Source organism: Branchiostoma lanceolatum, chromosome 1, assembly GCF_035083965.1.
Source record: "Branchiostoma lanceolatum isolate klBraLanc5 chromosome 1, klBraLanc5.hap2, whole genome shotgun sequence".
Classification (NCBI taxonomy): Eukaryota; Metazoa; Chordata; class Leptocardii; order Amphioxiformes; family Branchiostomatidae; genus Branchiostoma; species Branchiostoma lanceolatum.
This window is the reverse complement of record NC_089722.1, coordinates 25,308,903-25,333,084: the sequence shown is the minus strand read 5'-3', so window position 1 is coordinate 25,333,084 and position 24,182 is coordinate 25,308,903. Positions and strand designations below refer to the sequence as shown.

The window sequence follows — 24,182 nt, the reverse complement described above, 5'->3', positions numbered from 1 at the left end:
GAATTATTACACTTACCGTATATACAACACGTCATCATGGGGTGTCAAAGATTAAACACAAATATGTAATTCAAACAGACACTCACACGAGCATGTGTGTATATGTTCATCATGGCCGTGCCCCAGTCCCGTTCACCGCTCGCTCTATTAGCTGCCCTCGGTACTTACCTCCTACTGGTACCGACAGTGGGGTCTACAGCGGAGGGGGACACCAACAGGTTCCGGGAGCCATCCATGGTTCAGGATAGAGGGTACGTGTGTGAATATGTATAACATATGGGACAATAAATAAAATGAAATGAAATGAAATGCTAAGGTAGGGCAGCCTGGGGATAATAACTGCGACTTGGTAACTAAGGATAGATGCATACATACGCGAAACAGTTTTTCGACACATCAGGCAGGTTAGATTTGGTGTTGAGAATTTCAGAAAGCAGGGTTGGGGCCAATGCGGTTTGCCCTAATACAGTGTCCTTTAGGGATATGGTCTACAGACTATGGCCCGTGCATAGCGTGTGAACAACAGCAGCTTGGTCTGTTATCTACTCAAGTTGATTCAACATTGATATTTAGAGAGAATGAAATCGTGAAAACGAACATTGCCTGTTTAATTGTGTATAATGACTTCAAAGTTCATCTTAACGTTTTCCACCAGTCACCTGAAGGAGCACGTCCAGGAGCTGACAGAGGAACAAATCAGTCAGATGTCACCGGAGGAACTGGAGTGGCACTTCTTCAAGTGAGTCGTCTAAAGTGGTTTATACAATGACAATGACAATGAGCTTTATTGCATATTCATGCCCAACATGGGCTAAATGCATTAGGTAACATGAAGTAAAATAAAATGAATAATTCCATCTAAATCTACAGAGTCTCTGTTCTCTTCTTGAAAGATTTGTACACAAATTGGCTAATGTAAAGTTGGCGGTCTAACAAGTCCTTTTTTCGGTTCGATAACAAGGCTGCACGGCGATGCGTCAAAACTAGAGTCGATGTCATTGCCATGACGGCGTTTGGATTTCGACCGCGATTTAGCTGTCGTTAACGACAACACTTACCTTACATCGCAACCGATCATAACACTGCAACCGACATCGCTATCTTTACATATCGCAGCAATCGAGTCTTTACATCGCAATCGAGTCCTTACATCACATTCGAGTCGCTACATCGCAACCGAGGCCTTGACACCGCAATCGAGTTCTTAAATCGCAATCGAGTTTTAAAACAGCAGTCGAGTATTTAAAACAACAGTCGAGTTTTTAAAACAGCAACCGAACCTTAAAAAAACGGTCGAGGATTAACTCCACGGGAGCCTAATTACATGTAGCACCTCGTTCACTTCACACCTTCTTAACACCTAATGGTTATAGGCCACCGGAGGGCGCAAATAATCGACTATAGTTAGGCACATCTCCGTTAATTGGACACATTAGCCTTTTTTAATGTTATAATTTACGAACGCAAAGTAGAGTCAAACCTGGATTCCGCAACCACTCAAAGGACTTAAGTTAGGAGGGGACAGGATGGGGTTAACTATATAAACATGGATGAACTCTTAAAATACGTACGTCGGAACTTAACCTGCGTCGGAACTGAAACTTCGTTGGGGCTTTACACTGCGTCGGGCTTTTAACCTGCGAGGATTAACTCCTTATCTTAAACTGCGTAGAGGATTAACTCAACGGGGACCTCTTTCACACCTACATACAGAGATGTGTATTGATACCAATGATACACTGGACGTGTCGTGTCTACTAGACCTGACTTAGGTCACCTTGAATATCAACCTATCGGGCCGAGAGGGGGAAGGGCATTTGTATTTATACAACTTAAAACGACTAACCGTTGTCTATCCCAAGCTTTGATGTATGTTTGCCCGTATCTAGTTACTAAAGTGAGAATCAAGGAAATGCAGCAAGAGACTCATTCAATCAGAAATAGACCCTTCAATAAATACAAAGCACGTCAGATGACATACAAATCTTTGAAGCACATACATACACATACATACTGTATATTTCATAACCTCTGTAGGGATAAACAACGCATCACTTGTTTCCACGCATTAACCATAACTATACAAAACTGATTGCAGTCTTACTGATTTAATTTCTTTGTTCTTAGACTATTTAGGAAAACAAAGTTAAACGGACATACAACTGGGAGAAACTGGTAAGACAAAATAAGAAAACAGTTTATTTATTTATTTATTTATTTATTTCATCTTGAGACTCCTGGGTAGCCCAAACAGCTAGGATACCTGATTTCCATTGGGGCCCAGTATAATATATGCACAGGCAATAATCACAATACGTGTTACAGCTTGGCAGTAGAACGGAAGCGGACAACATACAATGGGTACAAATAAAATCTGGTGCGTCAAAATCAAAAATCCATAAATCAAAGTTTGATAGACCCATTTACGACCACATCAAATATATCATTTCTATGGACAACACATTTTGGGAAACTGTAGAAACTAGGAAGACAAGGACAATATGCAATTGAAAAGCAATGGAGTGAGCAAATTTTTGAAGGAAAAAACAACAAATTGTTGTGTCCTAATATACAAACACTTTGATGATAGAGTACGTGAGAGTTGTGCCAGAGATTGCTTTATGAGGTACTTTTGAGCCTTTTCTATATTTCTGTAGTACATGTCTTTGTGTTTGTGCACCAATGTTCAGCAGTGATTGATTTATAATTTTTCTGAATGTTTGGCAAATCCTGTCATAAAGCTTCTGAACCCATTCATTTTAAAGCCTTGATGGGCACAGATTAGAGGAATTGGTGTGTCATATGAACATCAGACACTGGAAAATGATCTTGTGATTGGATTAATAAACAAAACTATCAGCTTGTAGTGAATTATGTGTTCCATTAGAATCTTCCACATAAAATACAGATCTGTCGCTTAATCTTATCTCATTAAATTTAGACTTCAAGCTTCACATTTGTGTCATGCTAAAAGTGTAACTACATTACTGGCAGCACTCTTCTCAACTCCTTCAAAAATCTGGATTAGATTGGTAGTTGATAGACTTTCAATCTGCAGTTGGTCTCCTTTGGTTTTCAACTAAAGGCCTGATTATACCTTCTTGTGATTGGAACCTGTAAACAGGAGAATATAGCATTTCCCCCCCTCCAACCTCTACTTGGAGAGTAGTCTTGAGTTAAGTCATGATCTCCCTTACAACCTCTGCTTGAAGAGTAGTCTTCTCAGGCTCACATCCCAACAGGAAATCCCTCAGCTTAGGTCCTTCATACCACTGACACTGCAAACACAAGCGTAAAATACATAAATGAATGTGCTTTAAAAAAGGATTAATTTCTTATGAATCTAGAATCAGAAATCTTAATTTGCATGTTGATCAAGATACTACTCAGTTCCGTATCTGTATCTGTACAGTCAGTATAACCACTCGTAAGCGTAACACACCAGCTTCGCAGGTACATGCTGGGCATCAGCTATAGATACAGTACAGACAGATGCATGTATACATGCATATAGGCAACCCCAGAAAAAAACAGAAGCAGGTGTGATTTGTAATAGACCACATCTTTATAAATACAAAATCAACCAAGTTGGTAAAAATTATTTACAGATGAACAAATAAATGAACCATTTATAATCCAGGAATTGAGTAGTGCCCCTTCATGCAGACCCATGGGGTGTGATGTATGATGGGAATCATCCCTTAAGTACTGGTTCTTATGGGATAATTGCTGAAGTTCCAGGTCAGTTTTTGGGCCAAGGCAATAGAAGACTTAAGTTGTTAAAGGGTGGAAATTGATGAATAAATATTCACACAAACACTATAAACATTATTTTCAACATCAGACTAGATATCCTAAGAGCGCATTTTTGGAAGGGCCCTTTTTTCAAGTCTTTAAAAGTATGGGTATCAATGGGATGTTTGACTAAGATGAAAGTCTAATTTTGACCCAAAGCAAGTGGAAAAAACATTTACTAAGGCTATAATTTGACAAACAAGTATCCAGAAACACATTGAAAATGTAATTTTTAATTCAAGTCAAGTCGCCAAGTTGAAGTTTGTCCAAGGTTGTTCACGATATAACATGTAACACCTGGTTAGAGCTGTGTACCTAAACAAATTCTAGGTACAGGTACACAGGTTTAGGTACAGGTCTGGCCCTGAACTACTAAATTAAATGTTCAAGTAATGGTTGATTAAAGGACAAAAACAACCGATAACAACATAATGTTTAATTCTGCTAGACACGGGCCTATTACATGGCATCTATAATGACCATCACCCTCACCAATAGTCAGCTATGACTCCAGTATTGAAATAAAGATGAAAATTTGACTCAGGCACATTTAAAGCTCAATCTGTGCTACAGTACAGTACACTGCAGTACACTGCCACGGTAATTCATGGTGATTCTATCTGTCAAAGTTGCCTTCCACTGATCTGTAATCCTCAGGCTTGACCTGATTTAGTACCGGTACAGCACAGGTACACCAGGATGGCTACCAGGCAAAACTATAAATATACAATTCATTTCATTTTTGAGGGGATTTGAGGGTAAAGGAGCTTTCCGCAGTGCTCGTAGTTCGTGGCTCAAACAATTTTTCAGTTTATTTGTTAGTTTGAACCTTTATTTATTCATGAAAAGCTCAAATAGGTCTGCAGACTGCAATTACAAAACACAATTATTCGCAGGGTCATGATTTTGCCAACTGCAGGAATTTGAAGATTTACTGTTAGCAGTGTTCTCACCAGAATTTTTTCACAGCATAGGGGTCAGGTACAGAAGGCCAACTTTAGCGGTGCAAGTCATGCGTGGAGTGCTGAAGACATGACCAGAGTAGGGAGTCTGGCATGTTCCCCCGGAAAATTTGTAAATTCATGACCCAATGAGACATTATTACAAGCATTTTGAGGGATAAATTTTGTGAAGTAGAGTTTTTTCCTCTGTCACAGCCTCATTCTAAAGCCAAATATGAACTTTTTATAAGATTTATGAAGGGTCACAAGGTTTGTCCCAGAAAGAAACACCCCTATGCTGGTTGAAACACAGCATAGGGGTCCAGATCACAGCATAGGGGGTCCAAATCACAGCATAGGGGGCCCCTATGCTGAAAAGGCCTGGCGAGAACACTGGTTAGTAAGTTACCTACACTGGACAGACTGCTGACATCTGAGCTGCTGTCTCTGCCATGGCTCCTCTTCTTCTTCACATGTCCTACACACAAGAAATTCAACAATAATACAGAATTATACACATGTACACATGTATTCTTCGTTCAGTTGTCAATCTATCAAGTTCACATTCAATACTGTACTGTACTCCCAAACAATTGTGGAACATGCTTTACGAAAGGTGCATTAACCCATTGATCTGAACAAACTGGTAAGTCTTGCGTGGATGGTGTGCTTCTAAATACAAACCATGCCTTCAGCAGTATTACCTGATGCTGTCAATATCCTCTCCAAGCCTGACAACGATGAACGCTCTCCTTGTTGGTGGTTCACCCTGTTCAAAGACACATGAACACATTATCAAGGTCTCATTCATGAGTTTTTTCGCCCCATAGCTATAAAACATGTTTTACATATGGGCGCGTTCGTAATGAAGCTATAGAAAATGCACCAAGGTCATTCATTCTATGTTGAGCACATGTACCCTACATCATGTAATAAAATTGGCAACAGTTTCACTACATACAATCTCTTTTTATAGCAATTACACACTGCACTTAGCTACTAGTACACCCCCCAAAAGGCACTTTCCAGCTGAAAGCGCACGACCGCATCCCCGACAATGCCTGGCTGTGGACGTCCGACATCGCGCATGGCTGCCAAACTTTACCTGCTAATTTCTTCAGTTACAAACAAGCTTTTATCAGTTTGATGCTTGAGATCAGTTGGGGTGGCTAAAAGGGAATTTTCCCACCAATCTAAACACACGTTCATGCAGTCGTTAATATTTTGGGGTACATATTCTTTTAGGGTACCCACTCGGAGTAATACAGGAATGAGACCTTAATGTCCGATGAGAAAGGGTGTACACCAACCATCTATCCTTGTGTCACTGTCCCCTTATGTCGTTTGGCTGGCAAAAAAAAATGTTCATTAGCAAAAGAACCAGAGAATCTGCACAGTTGACAGAAAGTTATTCATTAGAATGTGCAATTCGCTTGTACCTGCTGAGATGGGAAAAACCATTCATCAAAACAATAGAAGCCAAATACCCGTGTATTCTTGGAGGGGGGGGGGAAATCATTAATTAGGACAATATAAACCAAAAACCGGTTACTGCTCAGAGGAAAAAAAACATTCAAAAGAATAATAGAAGCCAAACACATGTGTCTGCTATAGGAAAAAAAATCCTTTATCAGCACATGCAGCCAAACACGTGTGTGAGGGTGTGTCTGCTCAGAGGAAAAAAATCATTCATCAGTAGAACAGAAATAAAATACCCATGTCTGCTAAGAGGGAAAGAATCATTCATCAGAATAATAGAAGCCAAACACCTGTATCTGCTAAGAGGAAAAAAATCATTTTATCAGAATAATAGAAGCCAAACACATGTATCTGCTGAGAGGGAAAAAAATCATTCATCAGAATAATAGAAGCCAAACACCTGTGTCTGCTGAGAGGGAAAAAGTCATTCATCAGAATAATAGAAGCCAAACACCTGTATCTGCTGAGAGAAAAAAAAATGATTCATCAGAATAGTAGAAGCCAAACACCTGTGTCTGCTAAGAGGAAAAAATCATTCATCACAATAATAGAAGCCAAATACCTGTATCTGCTGAGAGGAAAAAAATCATTCATCAGAATAATAGAAGGCAAACACCTGTGTCTGCTAAGAGGAAAAAAAAAACATTCATCAGAATAATAGAAGCCAAACACCTGTGTCTGCTGAGAGGGAAAAATATCATCATCAGAATAATAGAAGCCAAACACCTGTATCTGCTGAGAGGAAAAAAATGATTCATCAGAATAGTAGAAGCCAAACACCTGTGTCTGCTAAGAGGAAAAAATCATTCATCACAATAATAGAAGCCAAACACATGTATCTGCTGAGAGGAAAAAAATCATTCATCAGAATAATAGAAGGCAAACACCTGTGTCTGCTAAGAGGAAAAAAAAAACATTCATCAGAATAATAGAAGCTAAACACCTGTGTCTGCTGAGAGGGAAAAATATCATCATCAGAATAATAGAAGCCAAATACCTGTATCTGGTGAGAGGAAAAAAAATGATTCATCAGAATAATAGAAGCCAAACACCTGTGTCTGCTAAGAGGAAAAAATCATTCATCAGAATAATAGAAGCCAAACACCTTTGTCTGATGAGAGGGAAAAAATGAGTCATCAGAATAATAGAAGCCAAACACCTGTGTCTGCTAAGAGGAAAAAAATGATTCATCAGAATAATAGAAGCCAAACACCTGTGTCTGCTAAGAGGAAAAAATGATTCATCAGAAAAATAGAAGCCAAACACCTGTGTCTGCTAAGAGGAAAAAATCATTCATCAGAAAAATAGAAGCCAAACACCTGTGTCTGATGAGAGGGAAAAAGTCATCATCAGAATAATAGAAGCCAAATACCTGTGTCTGCTAAGAAAAAAATAATAATTTATGAGTCTAAGAACAATAGATTAGACAAATACCTGTATCTGCATGGAGGGAAAAAATCATTTATCATTATATGCAGCCAAACATCTGTGTCTGCTCAGAGGAAAAAATCATTCATCAGAATAATAGAAGCCTGTACTAGTATTTGCTTGGAGGAATGAAATCATTCATCAGTAGAACAGAAAGCAAATACCTGTGTCCGTTCAAATAAAAAAATCATTCTTCAGAATAATAGAAGCCAAATACCTGTATCTACTTGGAGGAATAAAATAATGTATCATTACATGCAGCCAAACATGTGTCTGCTCAGAGAAAAAAATCATTCATCAATAGAACAGAAAGCAAATACCTGTGTGTGCTCAAAGTAATAAAATCATTCATCAGATTAATAGAAGCCAAATACCTGTATCTGCTTGGAGGAATAAAATGATTTATCATTACATGCAGCCAAATACCCAGGTCTGCTCAGAGGAAAATAAAATAAAAATAGATTAGCCAAATACCAGTATCTGCTTGGAGGATAAAAAAAATCGATATTATTATTACATGCAGCCAAACATACATGTATGTTTCCTTGGAGGAAAAAAATCATTCATCAGAACATAAAAAACTAAATACCTGTATGTGTCTGCTAAGACAGGAAAAAATCATTAATTACTACATTAGAAACAAAAAAACATGTACCTGCTCAGAGTAAAAATCATTCATCAGAATAATAGAAGCCAAATACCTGTGTCTGCTCAGAGGAAATATTATTCGTCAGAAAATGCAGTCAAACACCTACGTCTGCTCAGGGGGTAACAAATCATTTATTCAATCATGCATCCAAACACCCAAGTAATCAGAACAGCCAGAGTGTAGTGAGTTTGAATAGCTAAAAGTGATCAGAATGGCCAGACTACATAGGATGATACAAGTGAGTAAGAGGTGCTAAGATTGGCCAGGGTGCAGTCAGAGGTGCTTAGAATGGCTGAGCACATTGAGGTACAAGTGCTTGGAATGGCTAGAGTGACTTACAGGTGCTTAGAGTGGCTGGAATGACTTACAGGTGCTTAGAATGACTTGAGTGACAGGTGCTTAGAGTGACTGGTGTGGCTTACAGGTGCTTAGAGTGGCTAGTGCAGTGACTTACATGTTCTAAGAATGGCTGGAGTGACAGGTGCTTAGAGTGGCTGGAGTGGAGTGCCTTACAGGTGCTTAGAGTGGCTGGAGTGGCTTACAGCTGCAGGTGCTTTGAAAGGCTGGAGTGAAGTGACTTATAGATGCTTAGAGTTGCTGGAGTGGCGTTGTAAAGAAAATGGACATTTTCACTGAACTTTAACTTCACAGAACGGATGTGTGAAGAAATTTTCAATAATCACAACAGATTTTCCATGATGATGATAAGTTCACAATACAGAGATGACAGTGATAACAGGGAACATAGAGTTACGGTGAAAGAAACAAGAATTACAGTAGTTTGAAGTAAATCACAAATGATAAACAGTTTTCAGTAAATCCTGTGAAAGGGGTTCATTGAGGGAAAAGTGTCACTTAACTTAAGGAATGCCAAGTTCTTGGGCCCAGTCTTGTGTCAGGAAAATGCTGAGTTGCTGCATTTGAGAATTTCCCATGTTGGTATCCCTTCTGTTGATAGGGAAGCTAGCAGTCTCTTCTCTTGGAGTGGCTCCACTGCTTTTCCTCTAGAATTCAATGTAAATGCTAGATAAATGTAAGGAAAAGGACAAATCTAAACTTCTAGACCAGATTGTAAAAGACACAGGATTAAGCTTACCCGCTGCAGACGCTATGGCTTACTATTATGAACCATGTAACTTGTAGAAACCAGACAGAGAGAAGCAAGGGGTCAGCCTCTGGTCTAGTTACGTAGGAAGCATGGTAGGAAGGTAGACAATTTTGTTTATTTCTTTAGTTTCTATTCCTATCATGTTCCACTAAGGAATAATAGCATGTTATCATGCAGACAAGCTCTTCATTTCCAAAATGTATACATATGTTAGTAATCTCCTTTCATTACATTTGTTGTACTTTAAGTATGACAACGAAAATCCCATCTTCTCATGGCCAGTCTCAGTTCTGCCCAGGTCTGAAAAATATTCTGTCATTTTTCCTCACATCTGGCACTGATATGATAGACTCCTTTCCAAACTATGGCACCATTTTGAATCTGCTCTTGCGAGAGCACAATTTGGCGCAAGTGCACATGATTTCACACGGGAGCAGAAAGCAAATAAATGATTCATTAGAATAATAGAGGCCAAATGCCTGTATCTGCTTGGAGGAATAAAATTATTTATCATTACATGCTGCCAAACACCTGTGTCTGCTAAGAGAAAAAAAACTCATTCATCAGAATAATACCTGTGTCTGCTGAGAGGGAAAATATCATTCATCAGAATAATAGATTAGCCAACGTATCTGCTTGGAGGATAAAAAAATCAATATCATCATTACATGTAGCCAAACATATGTTTCTGCTTGGAGGAAAAAAAATATTGTTCATCAGAAGAACAATAGAAACTAAATACCTGTGTCTGGTAAGATGGGAAAAATTATCTAATAGAACATTAGAAACCAAAAACCCGTAACTCCTCAGAGTAAAAACATCATTCATCAGAATAATAGAAGCCAAACACCTGTGTTTGCTTGGAGGAAAGATCATTTGTCATAACATGCATACAAACACCTACGTCTGCTCAGGGGCTAACAAATCATTTATTCGATCATGCATCCAAACACCCAAGTAATCAGAACAGCCAGAGTGTAGTGAGTTTGAATAGCTAAAGTGATTAGAATGGCCAGACTACATAGGATGATACAAGTGAGTAAGAGGTGCTAAGATTGGCCTGGGTGCAGTCAGAGGTGCTTAGAATGGCTGAGCACATTGAGGTACAAGTGCTTGGAATGGCTAGAGTGACTTACAGGTGCTTAGAGTGACTGGTGTGGCTTACAGGTGCTTAGAGTGATTGGAGCGACTTACAGGTGCTTAGAATGGCTAGAGTGACTTACAGGTGCTTAGAGTGACTGGTGTGGCTTACAGGTGCTTAGAGTGATTGGAGCGACTTACAGGTGCTTAGAATGGCTGGAGTGACTTACAGGTGCTTAGAATGGCTGGAGTGACTTACAGGTGCTTAGAGTGGCTGGAGTGCAGTGACAGGTGTAAAACGAGTAGGGGCATGCCCTGGTGTGCGATGGTCCAAATCCTTCTGTCTGGAGTTGGTGATTCACTACAAATCACCCAGATGGAAGCCTGGCGAAACCCCGTCTCGTATCAGCCATACGTTTATTAACACCATTCACCCGGACGGGCTCCCTTGGAAATCAGTTACATAGTAACTGAAGGGACCACCCTAAAGATTAATGATACTGGTGCTTAAAGTGACTGGATTGCAGTGACGTACAAGTGCTTAGAGTGGCTGAGGGACTTACATGTGCTTAGAGTGGCTGTATCGACTTACAGGTGCTTACAATGGTTGGACTGACTTACAGGTGCTTACAATGGCTGGAGTGACTTACAGGTGCTTAGAGTGGCTGATGTGATTTACATGTGCTTAGACTGCTGGAGTGTAGGGACTTACAGGTGCTTAGAATGGCTTGAGTGCAGTGAATTGGAAGTGCTCAGTATGGTAAGAGTGCAGTTACTGTAATTCACTTTATCTTCACGGTAGCAAAATTTCAGGGTGTAAGGAAAATGGACATTTTCACTGAACTTTAACTTCACAGAACGGACGTGTGAAGGAATAATAAATAATCACAACAGGTTTTCCATAATGATTATAAGTTCACAATACAGAGGTGACAATAATAACAGTGAACATAAAGTAACAGTGAAAGAAACAAAAATTACAGTAGTTTTATGTTAATTACAAATGATAAAAAGTCCTGAGAAAGGGGTTCATTGAGGGAAAAGTGTCACTTAACTTAAGGAATGCCAAGTTCTTTGGCCCAGTCTTGTGTCAGGAAAATGCTGAGTTGCTGCATTTGAGAATTTCCCATGTTGGTATCCCTTCTGTTGATAGGGAAGCTAGCAGTCTCTTCTTTTGGAGTGGCTCCACTGCTTTTCCTCTAGAATGCAATGTAAATGCTAGATAAATGTAAGGAAAAGGACAAATCTAAACTTCTAGACCAGATTGTAAAAGACACAGGATTAAGCTTACCCGCTGCAGACGCTATGGCTTACTATTATGAACCATGTAACTTGTAGAAACCAGACAGAGAGAAGCAAGGGGCCAGCCTCTGGTCTAGTAACGTAGGAAGGTAGACAATTTTGTTTATTTCTTTAGCTTCTATTCCTATCATGTTCCACTAAGGAATAATAGCATGTTATCATGCAGAAAAGCTCCTCATTTCCAAAATGTATACATTTGTATAATGTTAGTTATCTCCTTCACCCAAATTTCATTACATACTGTTGCAGCTGCTACCACAGGTGTGTCAAGTCGTCCATCCCCATCACCGGAGATGATGTCCGCCTGGTGGATTTGGACAATAACTGCAGGGCCGCGCTGCAGGCTGCCTCTCCTCTCTGTATCTATAGTAAAACAAGATGGGTTGGCAAATATTGAATCTTTGAGACATCTGGAAAATATGAGGAAAACATTCCATACATGTGATATCACCGTCATATGTGCCGTTAGTTTAAGCATCAGCGCCAATGCTTGCCTGTGTTAGTACCAGTACCCCAAGCACAGGGACAGAGGGACCCCTCCACCCACAAATGCTTGCCTGTGTTAGTACCTTAACCCCAAGCCCAGGGACTGAGGGACCCCTCCACCAATGCTTGCCTGTGTTAGTACCTACCCCAAGCCCAGGGACTGAGGGACCCCTCCACCAATGCTTGCCTGTGTTAGTTGGAATTATTTCTTCTGCTAAGTAGAATATTCCTTTACTTATGCTACCGGCAAATATGCGGGAACACTAACCGTGTTCGAGACAGACTGACCAAACATTTAAACACCCCCGTCCCAGCTGGAGCCTCTCCTCTCCTTGGAGAGTACTGACTACAGTACTAGTAGTTTGTAGTCGTTCCATGGTTTGATCGAAATTTACATTGTCCCAATGTCAACTGAGATAGACTCTTTGAGTAGGGGACAATTCAATTCACAAATCTGTGACAATTTTGAGACAATTGGAAAATTTTGTCTGTCCCGTCATTGTAGAACTTCATCCAGCATGTTTTCTAAGACAAACTTCAGCCTACAAAGTGCCGTTGAGCCGTACAAAGAGGCATGAACAGTCCTTCTTCCCCAGAACTCTAAATTTGATGCAACAATAAGCCAAAAGGTTACATTGATTGCCATCATCGCTATATCTGTTAATGTTTTAGCTTAGTATTTGCACGATGATCGCCAACAAGATTTTATATATCTAATGTGACTATGGTAAGCGTGCTTCAAAGAGATTTTACTTATCTATTGTGACCGTGTCAATTGTGATTTGCCTCTGTGTAGTTTTGATGGTTCATTTTCTTATCTAATGGTGACTTGTTGTTTGTGTAAATTTGCAACGCAATTCAGGTTTACAAAAAACCTGCGAAGTTGTAAATACTGAATAAAGTTTCAACTTTGGACTAGCTCAAGATAGCCATATATATTTGATACTCAAGTAGCCTTTTTTTCTCGGGAAACTTATGGGCCTGGCATGGGGGCTACAAATTCATAAAATCCAGTGGGGTGATGTTGGAATACTTACTAGTAGTAGTCGGCTGTCCCTTTGTGGGTAGAAGTAACATTTCAGGATGTTTCATTTCTAGTAAACATTGATATAAAAGTAAAACAGTCCCTTTATAGCAACATAGGAAGGGTGATGGATTGAAGTATTATATTTGCTGTCAAATGTGGTTTTTCTAGTTTGTCTGCTGAACAGAAACACAACACAATGGGTGGTCATGTCAGTGGGTGTGAAAACTCCCTAACTGCAGATGCCAGGTTTCCTTTTGTTTTGGTAAGGTTTATGACACTTGACACAAGCGTTGACTTGTTTGGCTGTTTTCTGTATTTTCCCTACAAAATTTCTCATCAACAACAGGGCATTAACCTTACATTAACCAACGGTTCACATCAAAGATAACAAACAAAAAACAAGTCGCTGTGAACAAAATTACTCAGAATATACAACAACAACAGAATAGAGAGATGCTCATTTCTCTGTTGTCTTGTCAAGATCCCCCACAGCCTCTACTAGTTTAGAACAAGGAGGAAGATTACTTTACCCGCTTTTTTTTCAACATGGCCAGGAGGTTTCAGAGAATAGTATCTGAAGAGCCATGACATACATTTCTTTATTGGTTCTCATTTTCTTCAGATATCTTTTCAAAGCAGGGTATTTACAAGCTGAGCCATCGACTTGTTAGATAAAAACTAATAGCATTGGTATATATGTAGCTGATATAGTAGATGGGACCATTATTTTGGCGCAACACAACAACCTCAAAATATAGGGTTTTATCATACAACTGAATGCGGTTTTGATGTATTTTGAAATATCAGTTTTGTACATACCTGTAAACAGCTGTCACAGAAGCCTGGCTGTGAGTCTAGAACATTCCAACCTTTCCGTTTCACCCCCACAAATTATCTGGAGATAAGGCACACATGGCGCTTGTGACCTGTACAAGACAGAAGATGTAAAGTTACACATTCAGGTTCTCACTAAACAAAAACTTCAAGGTTTGGAACAGGTTTTATATCCGCCTAACATAATGCATGCTGTCTGTGTGATGTGAGGTCTAACGGACAAAATACATATATCTCTTTGTTTGTTTTATGACCTACTAGTATGCAAGGCAGCAGTTGTATCATCAGTACTATCTATTCAAAAATCCTTGCTCAAGTTGGTCTAATTTTCGTCTCATATATATGATGCGTCATGGCGCCGAGGCGACTTTACCAGGCTCCGCGGATCGCTGGGAAAATAGTAGAAATCGGCCAAATAGAGTGAAAAGTATGCCAAGGGTACTCGGTACGGGTGGTACTCCGCTATACTGGGAAGCTCCGTGGGTCGCCTATTGAGCTTCCCTTGGCATACTTTTCACTCTATTTGCCGATTTCTACTATTTTCCTAGCGATCCGCGGAGCCTGGTAGAGGCTAGCGGCGACTGTTGGAGGGCTTTTTTTAGTCTTGCAGTCTTATATATTAGCAGTAAAAAAAGCCCTCCAATAGTCGCCGCGGCTATCATGGCGCCGGGCCATGTTTCTTTGACTTGAATAACAGTTCACAGTTACAGTTAGTTCAGTTAGGGAGGCAGTTAGTTACCCCTCAGCGATACCCCTCCTGGGGTTGTTAGAGGGTATCACAAAGAAAGAAAGAAAGTTACGAGCAAAACATAAACATAAACTTACCGTCAGATAGGAGCTGTGGCGATACAACGTGCATTCCCTGTCGCGTCGGTTCCTAACATGCCACGACATGTGCTCGTGTGCATGTTTGTGTGACGAACGGTTTTCACACCTCGCGCCAGTGGACATGAAAGGTCGGGGGTCACCCTCGTTCCCAGGACTCCACGTAACCAGGGAGCTGGAGTAACCTCAGTTTAGCTTCAGATATTAGACATATGGTCTGAATAGAGTATATTGAGTCTTCATGTGGGATCTTGACGACGCTTTAAAGGTAAATTCACCATGATGGAAACATCTAACTATGGTAATAAAAATCTGTGAGAGTTTCGAGAACGAGTTCATCGGATTGTTCCATTGTATTCATGGGGAGTCTATCAAAACTAATCAGCAAAGAACCTGATCCGGACGCTTAAGTTGTTGTCTTGTAACATTTTGGCACTTTCCAAACAGAAGTTAATGGCGGAAGATTGTTACCTTCTTGTCATGTACCCCAAGGGGGGCTGCGGACGCAAAATGGGGCATATGAAAAAAGGTATATAATCTTCCCCACCAACATCTGCTTGGAAAGTAAGTTTTTGGCTATTTGCCCTGCTTTCGAGACCTAACGTAGCGCAAGGTACCACTCCAGTTATGGTGCGCTACCAATTGTGGTCCACTTTGGGTCTTGCGATGTGTATTTTGCTAAAGGTAGTTTTCATGAGCAATAAAGAACGTCATAAATATGATCCTTAGTCATGCCTCTCCTTATACAAAGCAATGAATTAGGTTTACGTCCAGCGACAAAACAGAATAAACTCCTGAACCTGTAACAGCAAGTTACCAAGAAGCGTCGCGGTGGCGCAGTCCTGGGTTCAAATCCGGGGTCCCCTGATTTGTCTCGTTGACGTTGTGCCCTTGGGAAAGGCACTTTACACGATTTTCCCCACTTTACACGACTTTCCCCACTCAGGTGAAAATTAGTACCCTAAGTTAAGCCCCGGTTACACATAGCCGAACATGGCCTCCCGACTCTCTCTCGACCATGGTTAGAGTGATTCGGGGGCTAGGTGGGCTGGTGTTCGGCTGAGTCGGCTGGCATTCGGCTGAGTCGGCTGGTGTTCGGCTGTACCAGCCGAATGTTTTGAAAATTTCAAAACATTCGGCTCTGCAGATGGACGGAGGGTCTGGAATGGGTTGGCTGGTGTTCGGCACGGTCGGCTAGTGTTCGGCTGGTCACGGTTCGGGAGTAATTCAGCAGTAAAATTGGAATCTTAACCACGCTATAACCACTGCTGAATAACTCTCAACAAGGTTGTAGATAAATTTCTGCTAACTCATTCCCAACCAAACTGACTACTACCAGAACATGGGCGAATCACCCCCTTCACACGACCATAAATAGAGAAGAAAGCTAAAAGCCTTTGAACGCGATCCGAATTTGATCTCTTTAATAGTGATGTTAACAACATAGAAGAATGGATTATTTTGATTAAAAAGGAAAATCACCCCTCTTTTAAAAGTCGCTGAATATGTCCATTTCAATTCGTGAGAGGGTTAGCGACCGGTCGGGAGGTAGTCAGGAAAGATTCGGCTAGAGGTCGGGTTGGTTGGTAGTAGGTTAGAAAGCCTTCGGGGTTCAGTCAGTTACTGGTTAGGAGATGGTTGGGACATGCTCGGCGCATGTTCGGCTCAAGTTCGGCGCCAAAAATAGGCGTGGCCTAAAAACTGGTCACACAACTTCCGAACTACCGCCGACCTGGGTCGGCTAGCGTTCGGGAGCCATGTATGTTCGGCTATGTGTAACCGGGGCTTCAAGCTTATAAGGACGTCCCTCGGATAGGACGTTAAATGGAGGTCCCGTGTTTGAGGATTTCTTTGAGGAGAGCTGACAAAGTAGCTGACATTAAACCTTTCTTTCACATTCAAGCTACTACTTAAGCTATGGCGATGCGAGATTTGAAAGTCTTAAGTCCCCCTCTCACTGAGCTGCGGCACTGTGGCGGTAGCGTGTGAATGGCTGCCGCCGCACTGCCGTGCACAAACCTAGCTTGGCGCACCGTCCTAGTGACGTCCCAGTGTCGTTCCAGTGCCGGTCCACTACCGCCAGCGTGCCAGTTAAAATAGCGAATTTTTTTTTTAATTTAAAAAAAAAACGCAAGTGGCAAAGTGCTGCGCGCACGACGGGAGCTTGCCGGGAGCTTACCGGGAGCTCACCGCGGCCAAAAGACCAAGGGTGTAAAAATTGATATGTCAGTACTTTTTACCTTGCGCCTCCTGGGTGTCCTAACCCAGACAAGGGGCTGTCCTAGGTGTTTTTAAATATTCATCTTGTATTCGTTGTCTGTTCCAGTACAATAAAGATGATTTTAACTCTCTCTACTATAACATGTTACCTATGTTGCACCAAGTGTCATTAGTGAAAGTCCAGTTATCGTTTGACATCCATTTGTAATGCACTTGTATGATTTTACATTGTAGTATTTTGATTCATTGACAGCACTGCGATTTCTGATTAATTGACTACCATCAAACTACAATCGGTCCATCTCCCTAGCTATTGATCTGTTTAAGAGTTTGGTTCAACCCATTTTACTGCATTGTAGTGAGGTTGAGGATTGTAGCTGTAAATGTTCTGATCTAGTCATTGGAATATTGCTTAATCCCACTGAAAATTAGATCTATGCATTGTACATTTATTCCAGTACGGAAGTTGATAGAATGCGAGTTAGTCGCTTTGGAAAGAAATCAGACCCCTCGTCTACCTGTACTCGACCTGATCTTGTGCCATTCAAGAAATACAGTGATAAACTGAACTTGATATACCAGTCAGACACAGCTGTATCGCAAATTGTACTCAATGTTTCGCCGTAAGGGATGAATTAAGAGAATTCCTATTGATCGTTGACAGTCAAACACAGTTGATTAGATACTCTCGCTAAGCTTAAGATTGAATTAGTTATCTTCTGACAAGATTACTTTAAAAAAAACACGACACTTCAGTCGAAGAAGAACATTACTGGGTTATTCACGTTCAGGATATACTATGTTGACATGTTTGACTTAACCCCGCAGTTAATGCCAACCGTTTTGGAAATACATTTAAAGAACGTCTGGAAGACACGATTCTCCCTGGCTGGAGGGAACCACTTAGAAATATCAGTGGGCTCTCACTGGGCTGCGGCACCGCGGTGGCACTGCGGCGGCACTGCGGCGGCAGCTCATGACGGCACCGTCGCTAAAGTTTTTCACCAATTTTCATTTGCACTTTCACTGACGTGCGGCGCATGTGAAGCCCAGATGAGCAAGTTATTGAATTTATTGAATGAACTTTATTGCTAGACAAACGTACATGGTGCAATGTAGGGCAGTAAACCATCATTACATCATCATCTCACAGCAATAATCACATCGACTTTAAGAAAGCCTTTGATACTGTACATAGAGGAAAAATGTTGAAGATTAAGGTATTCCTGACCAACTGGTGGAAGCCATAGCCAGCATGTACCAGGACACAAAGGCAAAAGTCATCTCCCCTGATGGTGAAACTGAACTCTTTGAGTTGTATGCAGGGGTGCTACAGGGACACACTAGCTCCATATCAGGCTGTTTGTGATTGTTGTTGATCTGCAATGGATGTCCCTTGAATACAGAAGAACAACGTCCAGACTTTGCATGATGTACAAAATGACTAATAAACCTGTAGACGTACAGACTGATAAGTATCTAATGCCAGCTCAGAAGAGGACTAGAAATCGCCATGCTTTTAAGTACCAGAGTTATCAGCCAAGGATTGATGTGTTCAAAAATTCGCATTTTCCGAGAACCATAGTAGAATGGAACTCGTTGTCATCAAGTACTGTAGGAGCATCTTCACTAAGTAGCTTTAAGGAACGGTTGCAGTCAGATATGCAAAGACTAGGTGTAACAGACCGTTCGGTATAACATAACCAGCTGCTGTCGCGCCGCGTGCCTGCGAAGCTGGTGTGTTGCGCCTAATGGCGGTACCGGCTATATAGATACAGATTCAGATACAGACTATGCACTGAGGACGGATATTGACGGTAGAGAGGAGGTCTACAGATAGAAAGGAGGAGGAGCAGAAGAGTTGGCCCGAAGACAGTTCCTGATTTGGATTTCGCTGATGACATTGCGTTAATATCAGAGGCAATTCAACAAGCTCAGCAACTGCTTGGGTGTGTGGAGAGCTCAGTGGGCAAGGTTGGTCTCTGCATGAACGCTGGCAAAACAAAGTTTATGCCCTTTAACATTCCAACCCCTTACTGCCTCAAGACAAGCGATGGTACTGCCTTGGAGGAGGTAAAAGTCCAGAATGGAAAGTACAGCAAGGGACAAGGCAGCAAGAAAAGCAGCAGCCTGGCAGGCTTGTAACAAGATGAAGAAGGTTTGGAGATCAACTCTCTCACACAAGTTGAAAGTGAGGCTCTTCCTGAGGGAGCTTCGGGAGTAAGCCTCAAGCGTCAAACCTCTGCACGTAAAAGAACCCAATACACTTATCGAGAAGAGTAGGGGTGACCCGGTGTGCTTGGCCAAAAAACGCGAGCCGCAGCGAAGCCGCATTGCACTACCACTAGCTGCTTGAAAAAGCATTGCACTTCACCTCAATTGAGGATGACTGATTTACTTTTACATGGACAGTTACCTCCAAGTTAGAAAAGCAGTTGGATGGGTGTTACACGAGGCTTCTGAGAACAACGCTCAACATCCACTGGACACAACACATTACCAACAAAGACTTGTATGCTGGCCTACCAAAGCTGACCGATAAGATCAGGACAAGGAGGTTGAAGTTCGACGGACACTGCCTCAGGAGCAAGGAAGAAGTAGCTGACCTGGTACTCTGGATTCCCAAGCATGAGAAAAGGAGGCCAGGAAGACCCGCAGCAACCTTTATAGACACTCTCAAGAAAGACACCGGCATTGAAGTGGATAGTTTGCTCCAGGCGATAAAGGACCAAAACACTTGGGCTGCCATCTCGACTCGTGACTGGAAGGTCTCGACATAAGTAAGTAAGCAAGTAAGCACATCATCATTATCATTACATCATCGTCATTACATTATCATCATTACATCATTTAGAGCAAGGCTAATCAATTCTACAACTAGAGTTCAGCGATCCCATAGCTTCGCCGAATGGTGTTAACTTGTATGAAAGATGTGTGTTTGGGGGGGGGGGGTGCTCTCCAACCTGCATTGCTTTGGTTTTGTTGCCGCTAATTCTCAGACCTACTTTGGCTGAATTTGTCTCTGTGTTGATGGTCATATCTTGGAGAATTTGATGGGACTCGGCTGTTAAGGTAATGTCGTCTGCAAAGTCAAGATCGGTCAGACGACTACTTCCTTTCCAGACTAGGCCAAAGTTTGGGTTGTCCATGGCTTTACACATAACATAATCTATGGTGATAATGAACAACAGAGGGGATAGAACACACCCGTCTTACTGCAGTGACTATATCAAAGCTGTCAGTATAGCTGAGTCGACCTTCACACAACAACTTGATCCCTCGTAAGATGTCTGTGAACCTTTTATGTGTACCATATGTTCTGAGTACTGATTCTGAGTACTGATTCTCAGTATTGATTCTCTGTGTATACTATCGAATGCTTTTTTAAAGTCAATAAAGTTTAAGGATATTGGTTTTTGGAACTTAAGACTCTGTTCAATAATGTTTCGTAATGTGAATATTTGATCACTGCAGGACCTGTTGGGTCGGAAAACAGCCTGTTCCTCCCTGAGTTTTCTGTCTGTTGCACTTCTCAGCCTGTTTAGCGGGACAGTACAGAACACTTTGCCTAGTATCGATATCAAAATAACTAATACGCAAATACAACTGTAATGACAAAACCATATGACACAGAAAAACTGAACAACATGGAGACTTGTCAAAAGTACATGATTGAAGTACAAAACTTATTAAACAAATCATGTCCGTATTTACATAATCGATTTATCAATCGGTTTTCCTCTCTATGTCACAGTTCCCAGTTCATATGCCTTAAAGCGCCATTGACATTGTGAAAAGCACTGCCCACATGTTGACCCAAAGCCTGTCACTGTCCATATGTGTCCTCGTATATTGGTCGTCATCCCAAAAATAGCACATTGAAAGGGAATTTCAACTTTTCCTCATTAATCATGTAAAAGACGGACCTGATTTCGTATATAATGATTAAAAAGATAAATAACGTCTATAATGGTGTCTACATCGGGAGGTCAGGATCTCCTCAAACATGGGACCTCCATTTAACGTCCTATCAGAGTGACGTCCCTAACCGAAGCTAGGTACTCGTTTTCACCTGATGAGTGAAGTGAGAAAAATGTCCAGTAATGTGCCTCTCCCAGGGGCACAACGTCAACGAGACAAATCCGGGAACCGCGAAGCCACAGCACAATGTGTGCTGATTCTCAATTTTGTTATTCTATATAGATATATTATTTTTAAAAATTAATGAAAAAAATAGATAGATAGATAGACAGATAGATAGATAGATAGATAGATAGATACATAGATGGATAGATAGATAGATAGATAGATAGATAGATAGATAGATAGATAGATAGATAGATAGATAGATAGTGCCGTAACTATGGAGTTCATCAACATTTAGATATCAAGTTGGGGATTGTAGCTGTAGATCTAGATGTTCTGATGTGTTCATTGGGACATTGCGTCATCCCACTGAAAGTTAGATCTCTGCATCTATTCCAGTAAGTTCACTACAATACACTAAGATAGGTTTAACCAAACTGGCAAACAGATCAATAGCTAGGGGGATGGACCGAATGTAGTTTGATGATGATAGTGATTTCAATTCATTGGAAATCGCAGTGTTGTCAATTTATCAAAATACAATGTACAATTAGTGAAATGCATCAAAAATGGATTTGAGGCGATAATTAAGGATGTTCACTTATGACACTAGGTGCAATAAAGGTAACATATTATAGAATATACGAATATATGTATAAATTTGAAACTAACATATCACTTTTTACACAACAAACAGCGTGGTGAGCTCCCGGCAAGCTCGCGGTGAGCTCGCGGCATTTTGCCACTTGCGTTTTTTTTTAAAAGTCTAAAACAAAAATCGCCATTTCAACCGGCACACTGACGCACAAGCCCGAATGATTCACAACTTCTGCAAGGAGATCTGAACGCCCTCGGGGAATGGCAAAGCAAATGGCTCATGTAGTTTGATCCCGAAAAAATGTTACATTATGCACATAGCAAACAAACGAACTCCAAATGTAACCACCTACCAGTTGAAATGCGTTTTTTTCAGCGAAGGTGACGTACTCGCAACGTACCCTCCCAATTGTCATAATATAGAAATCGCGCCGGAAATATGAGGCATGGCCGGCCAGTGCTCCGTGGTTCCAAAGTCGGACGCTATCAAATTGGTAAGAGTAATTCCCGCGGCCGTATATCTCATTACGATTCCTGCGACCGTGGGGTTCATAATTTTGAGTTCATCTCTAAATTGTCTCTGCATGGCCGTGGAGTTCATCACTAAATCGATGAATTATGAATCGCCTCGGCATAGTCGTTGAGTTCCTCACTAAATCGATGAATTCCACGTTTTTCTTATTCCAACATCAAAAAAGACAATACATAGTGATGCCACACTCAAGCAAATCGCCGCTATTAGTGACGGCATTGCCGTTGAGTTCATCACTAAATCGTCTCGGAATGACCGTGGAGTTCATCACTAAATAGATGAATTCCACGGCGAATCGCCGCTATTAGTGACGGCATTGCCGTTGAGTTCCTCACTAAATCGTCTCGGAATGACCGTGGAGTTTATCACTAAATAGATGAATTCCACGGCGAATCGCCGCTATTAGTGACGGCATTGCCGTTGAGTTCATCACTAAATCGTCTCGGAATGTCCGTGGAGTTCATCACTGAATAGATGAATTCCACGGCGAATCGCCGCTATTAGTGACGGTATTGCCGTTGAGTTCATCACTGAATCGTCTCGGAATGGCCGTGAAGTTCATTGCTTAATCGATGAATTCCACGGCGAATCGCCGCTATTAGTGACGGCATTGCCATTGAGTTCATCACTAAATCGTCTCGGAATGTCCGTGGAGTTCATCACTAAATAGATGAATTCCACGGCGAATCGCCGCTATTAGTGACGGTATTGCCGTTGAGTGGGTCATCTCTAAATCGTCCCGGAATGGCCGTGGAGTTTATCGCTTTATTGATGAATTGCAATCCACGGTCTTCGGACATACCTGGGGTTGCCTTCTTTCCCCATACTTGTTTGTTTTAGGAGAAGAAATTTCAACTTTTGAAATAAGAAACATTTTAGAATAAAAGACCATTATTTTTGACAGCTTTTGATACGGGAGGAGTTTGATTTCTGAATGATATTTTGGATTCAGAAAATGGATTTCTTACTTATGCGAACTTCACCTCAAAATTTGTATATGTCCGTCCAGAACTTCAATATAGCCAGTTAATTTCTACGAATTCAGTCTATTGGAAATCGTTTTTAAGGCAGGCATCCCCAGATTTATGGGTTTGTACGCCGACTTAGGGACAGGACTTGGAATTCAGAAAAAAAAGTATAGAAATATTTGTAAATCTTTTTATGAAAAAAGCAAAGCTGTGTGAATCCTAACAAAATACAACATTCTTGGGAAGAACGCTTCAATACAACTTTACTTTGGAAACAACATTACAGCTTACCTTATGAACTTTCCATACTAGAATTTTTCAATATGAGCTGCTTTTCACATTTGGAACAGTTACTACTAAAGCACTATCCACATGGGGCCTATAAAACTCTAGCGGAAGAAGAGACAGCCATCCACCTGTTTTGGAATTGTGGAATAGTTTCATGTTTCTGGGCTATGGAGGATGACTGGCTCTTTCAACTTACAAATACTCAGTTGCATATATTAATGAATAAAAAGACTATTCTTACACAACCAAGCGATTTATTCCACCGGTCTTTTTATTCTTTAATATGTGAAAATGAGTATTATTCTCGTGGAATTAGATATAAGTGGATAGAAGCCATATGAAAACATATCGTTAACATGGTCGGTGGTATGTTGGTTTGTGTTGCTGAGTGGATTAATATCAAAATCACCGGTAATGTAACGAGGTGCTATTGATAGTGCTCATGGATTCCTTCATACATTTATTGAGTTCTCTGCTGATGTCAGTATTTGGTGGGCGGTAAATACCAATACAAATATACGATCTTGGATTCAGAAA

The 24,182-nt window shown here is 41.0% G+C and overlaps 1 protein-coding gene and 1 long non-coding RNA gene across 7 annotated transcripts in view; one reads left to right on the top strand and one right to left on the bottom strand.

The window, feature by feature from the left end:
• The first annotated feature begins 103 nt into the window (after window positions 1-103).
• The window catches only part of LOC136444314 (multiple coagulation factor deficiency protein 2 homolog), a 28,896-nt gene continuing 4,817 nt past the window's right edge, over window positions 104-24,182 (top strand). The window contains exons 1-2 of the mRNA XM_066441828.1: window positions 104-251; window positions 656-739. Of these exons, the coding sequence (XP_066297925.1) occupies window positions 112-251; window positions 656-739 (224 nt within the window). The 5' untranslated portion in view covers window positions 104-111. The remainder of the gene's footprint in view (window positions 252-655; window positions 740-24,182) is intronic.
• LOC136444281 (uncharacterized) lies at window positions 1,930-15,358 on the bottom strand. 6 transcript variants are annotated; one of them, XR_010757246.1, is made up of 8 exons: window positions 14,955-15,358; window positions 14,115-14,221; window positions 12,024-12,145; window positions 10,740-11,679; window positions 6,047-9,296; window positions 5,441-5,505; window positions 5,150-5,214; window positions 1,930-3,278 (listed from the first exon to the last, which is right to left on the bottom strand). It is a non-coding gene; the product is annotated as an uncharacterized lncRNA (long non-coding RNA). The 6 variants fall into 6 exon arrangements; XR_010757243.1 differs by having other exon boundaries at window positions 5,441-7,481; window positions 7,535-9,296; window positions 14,955-15,352; XR_010757245.1 differs by having other exon boundaries at window positions 5,441-7,102; window positions 7,321-9,296; window positions 14,955-15,351.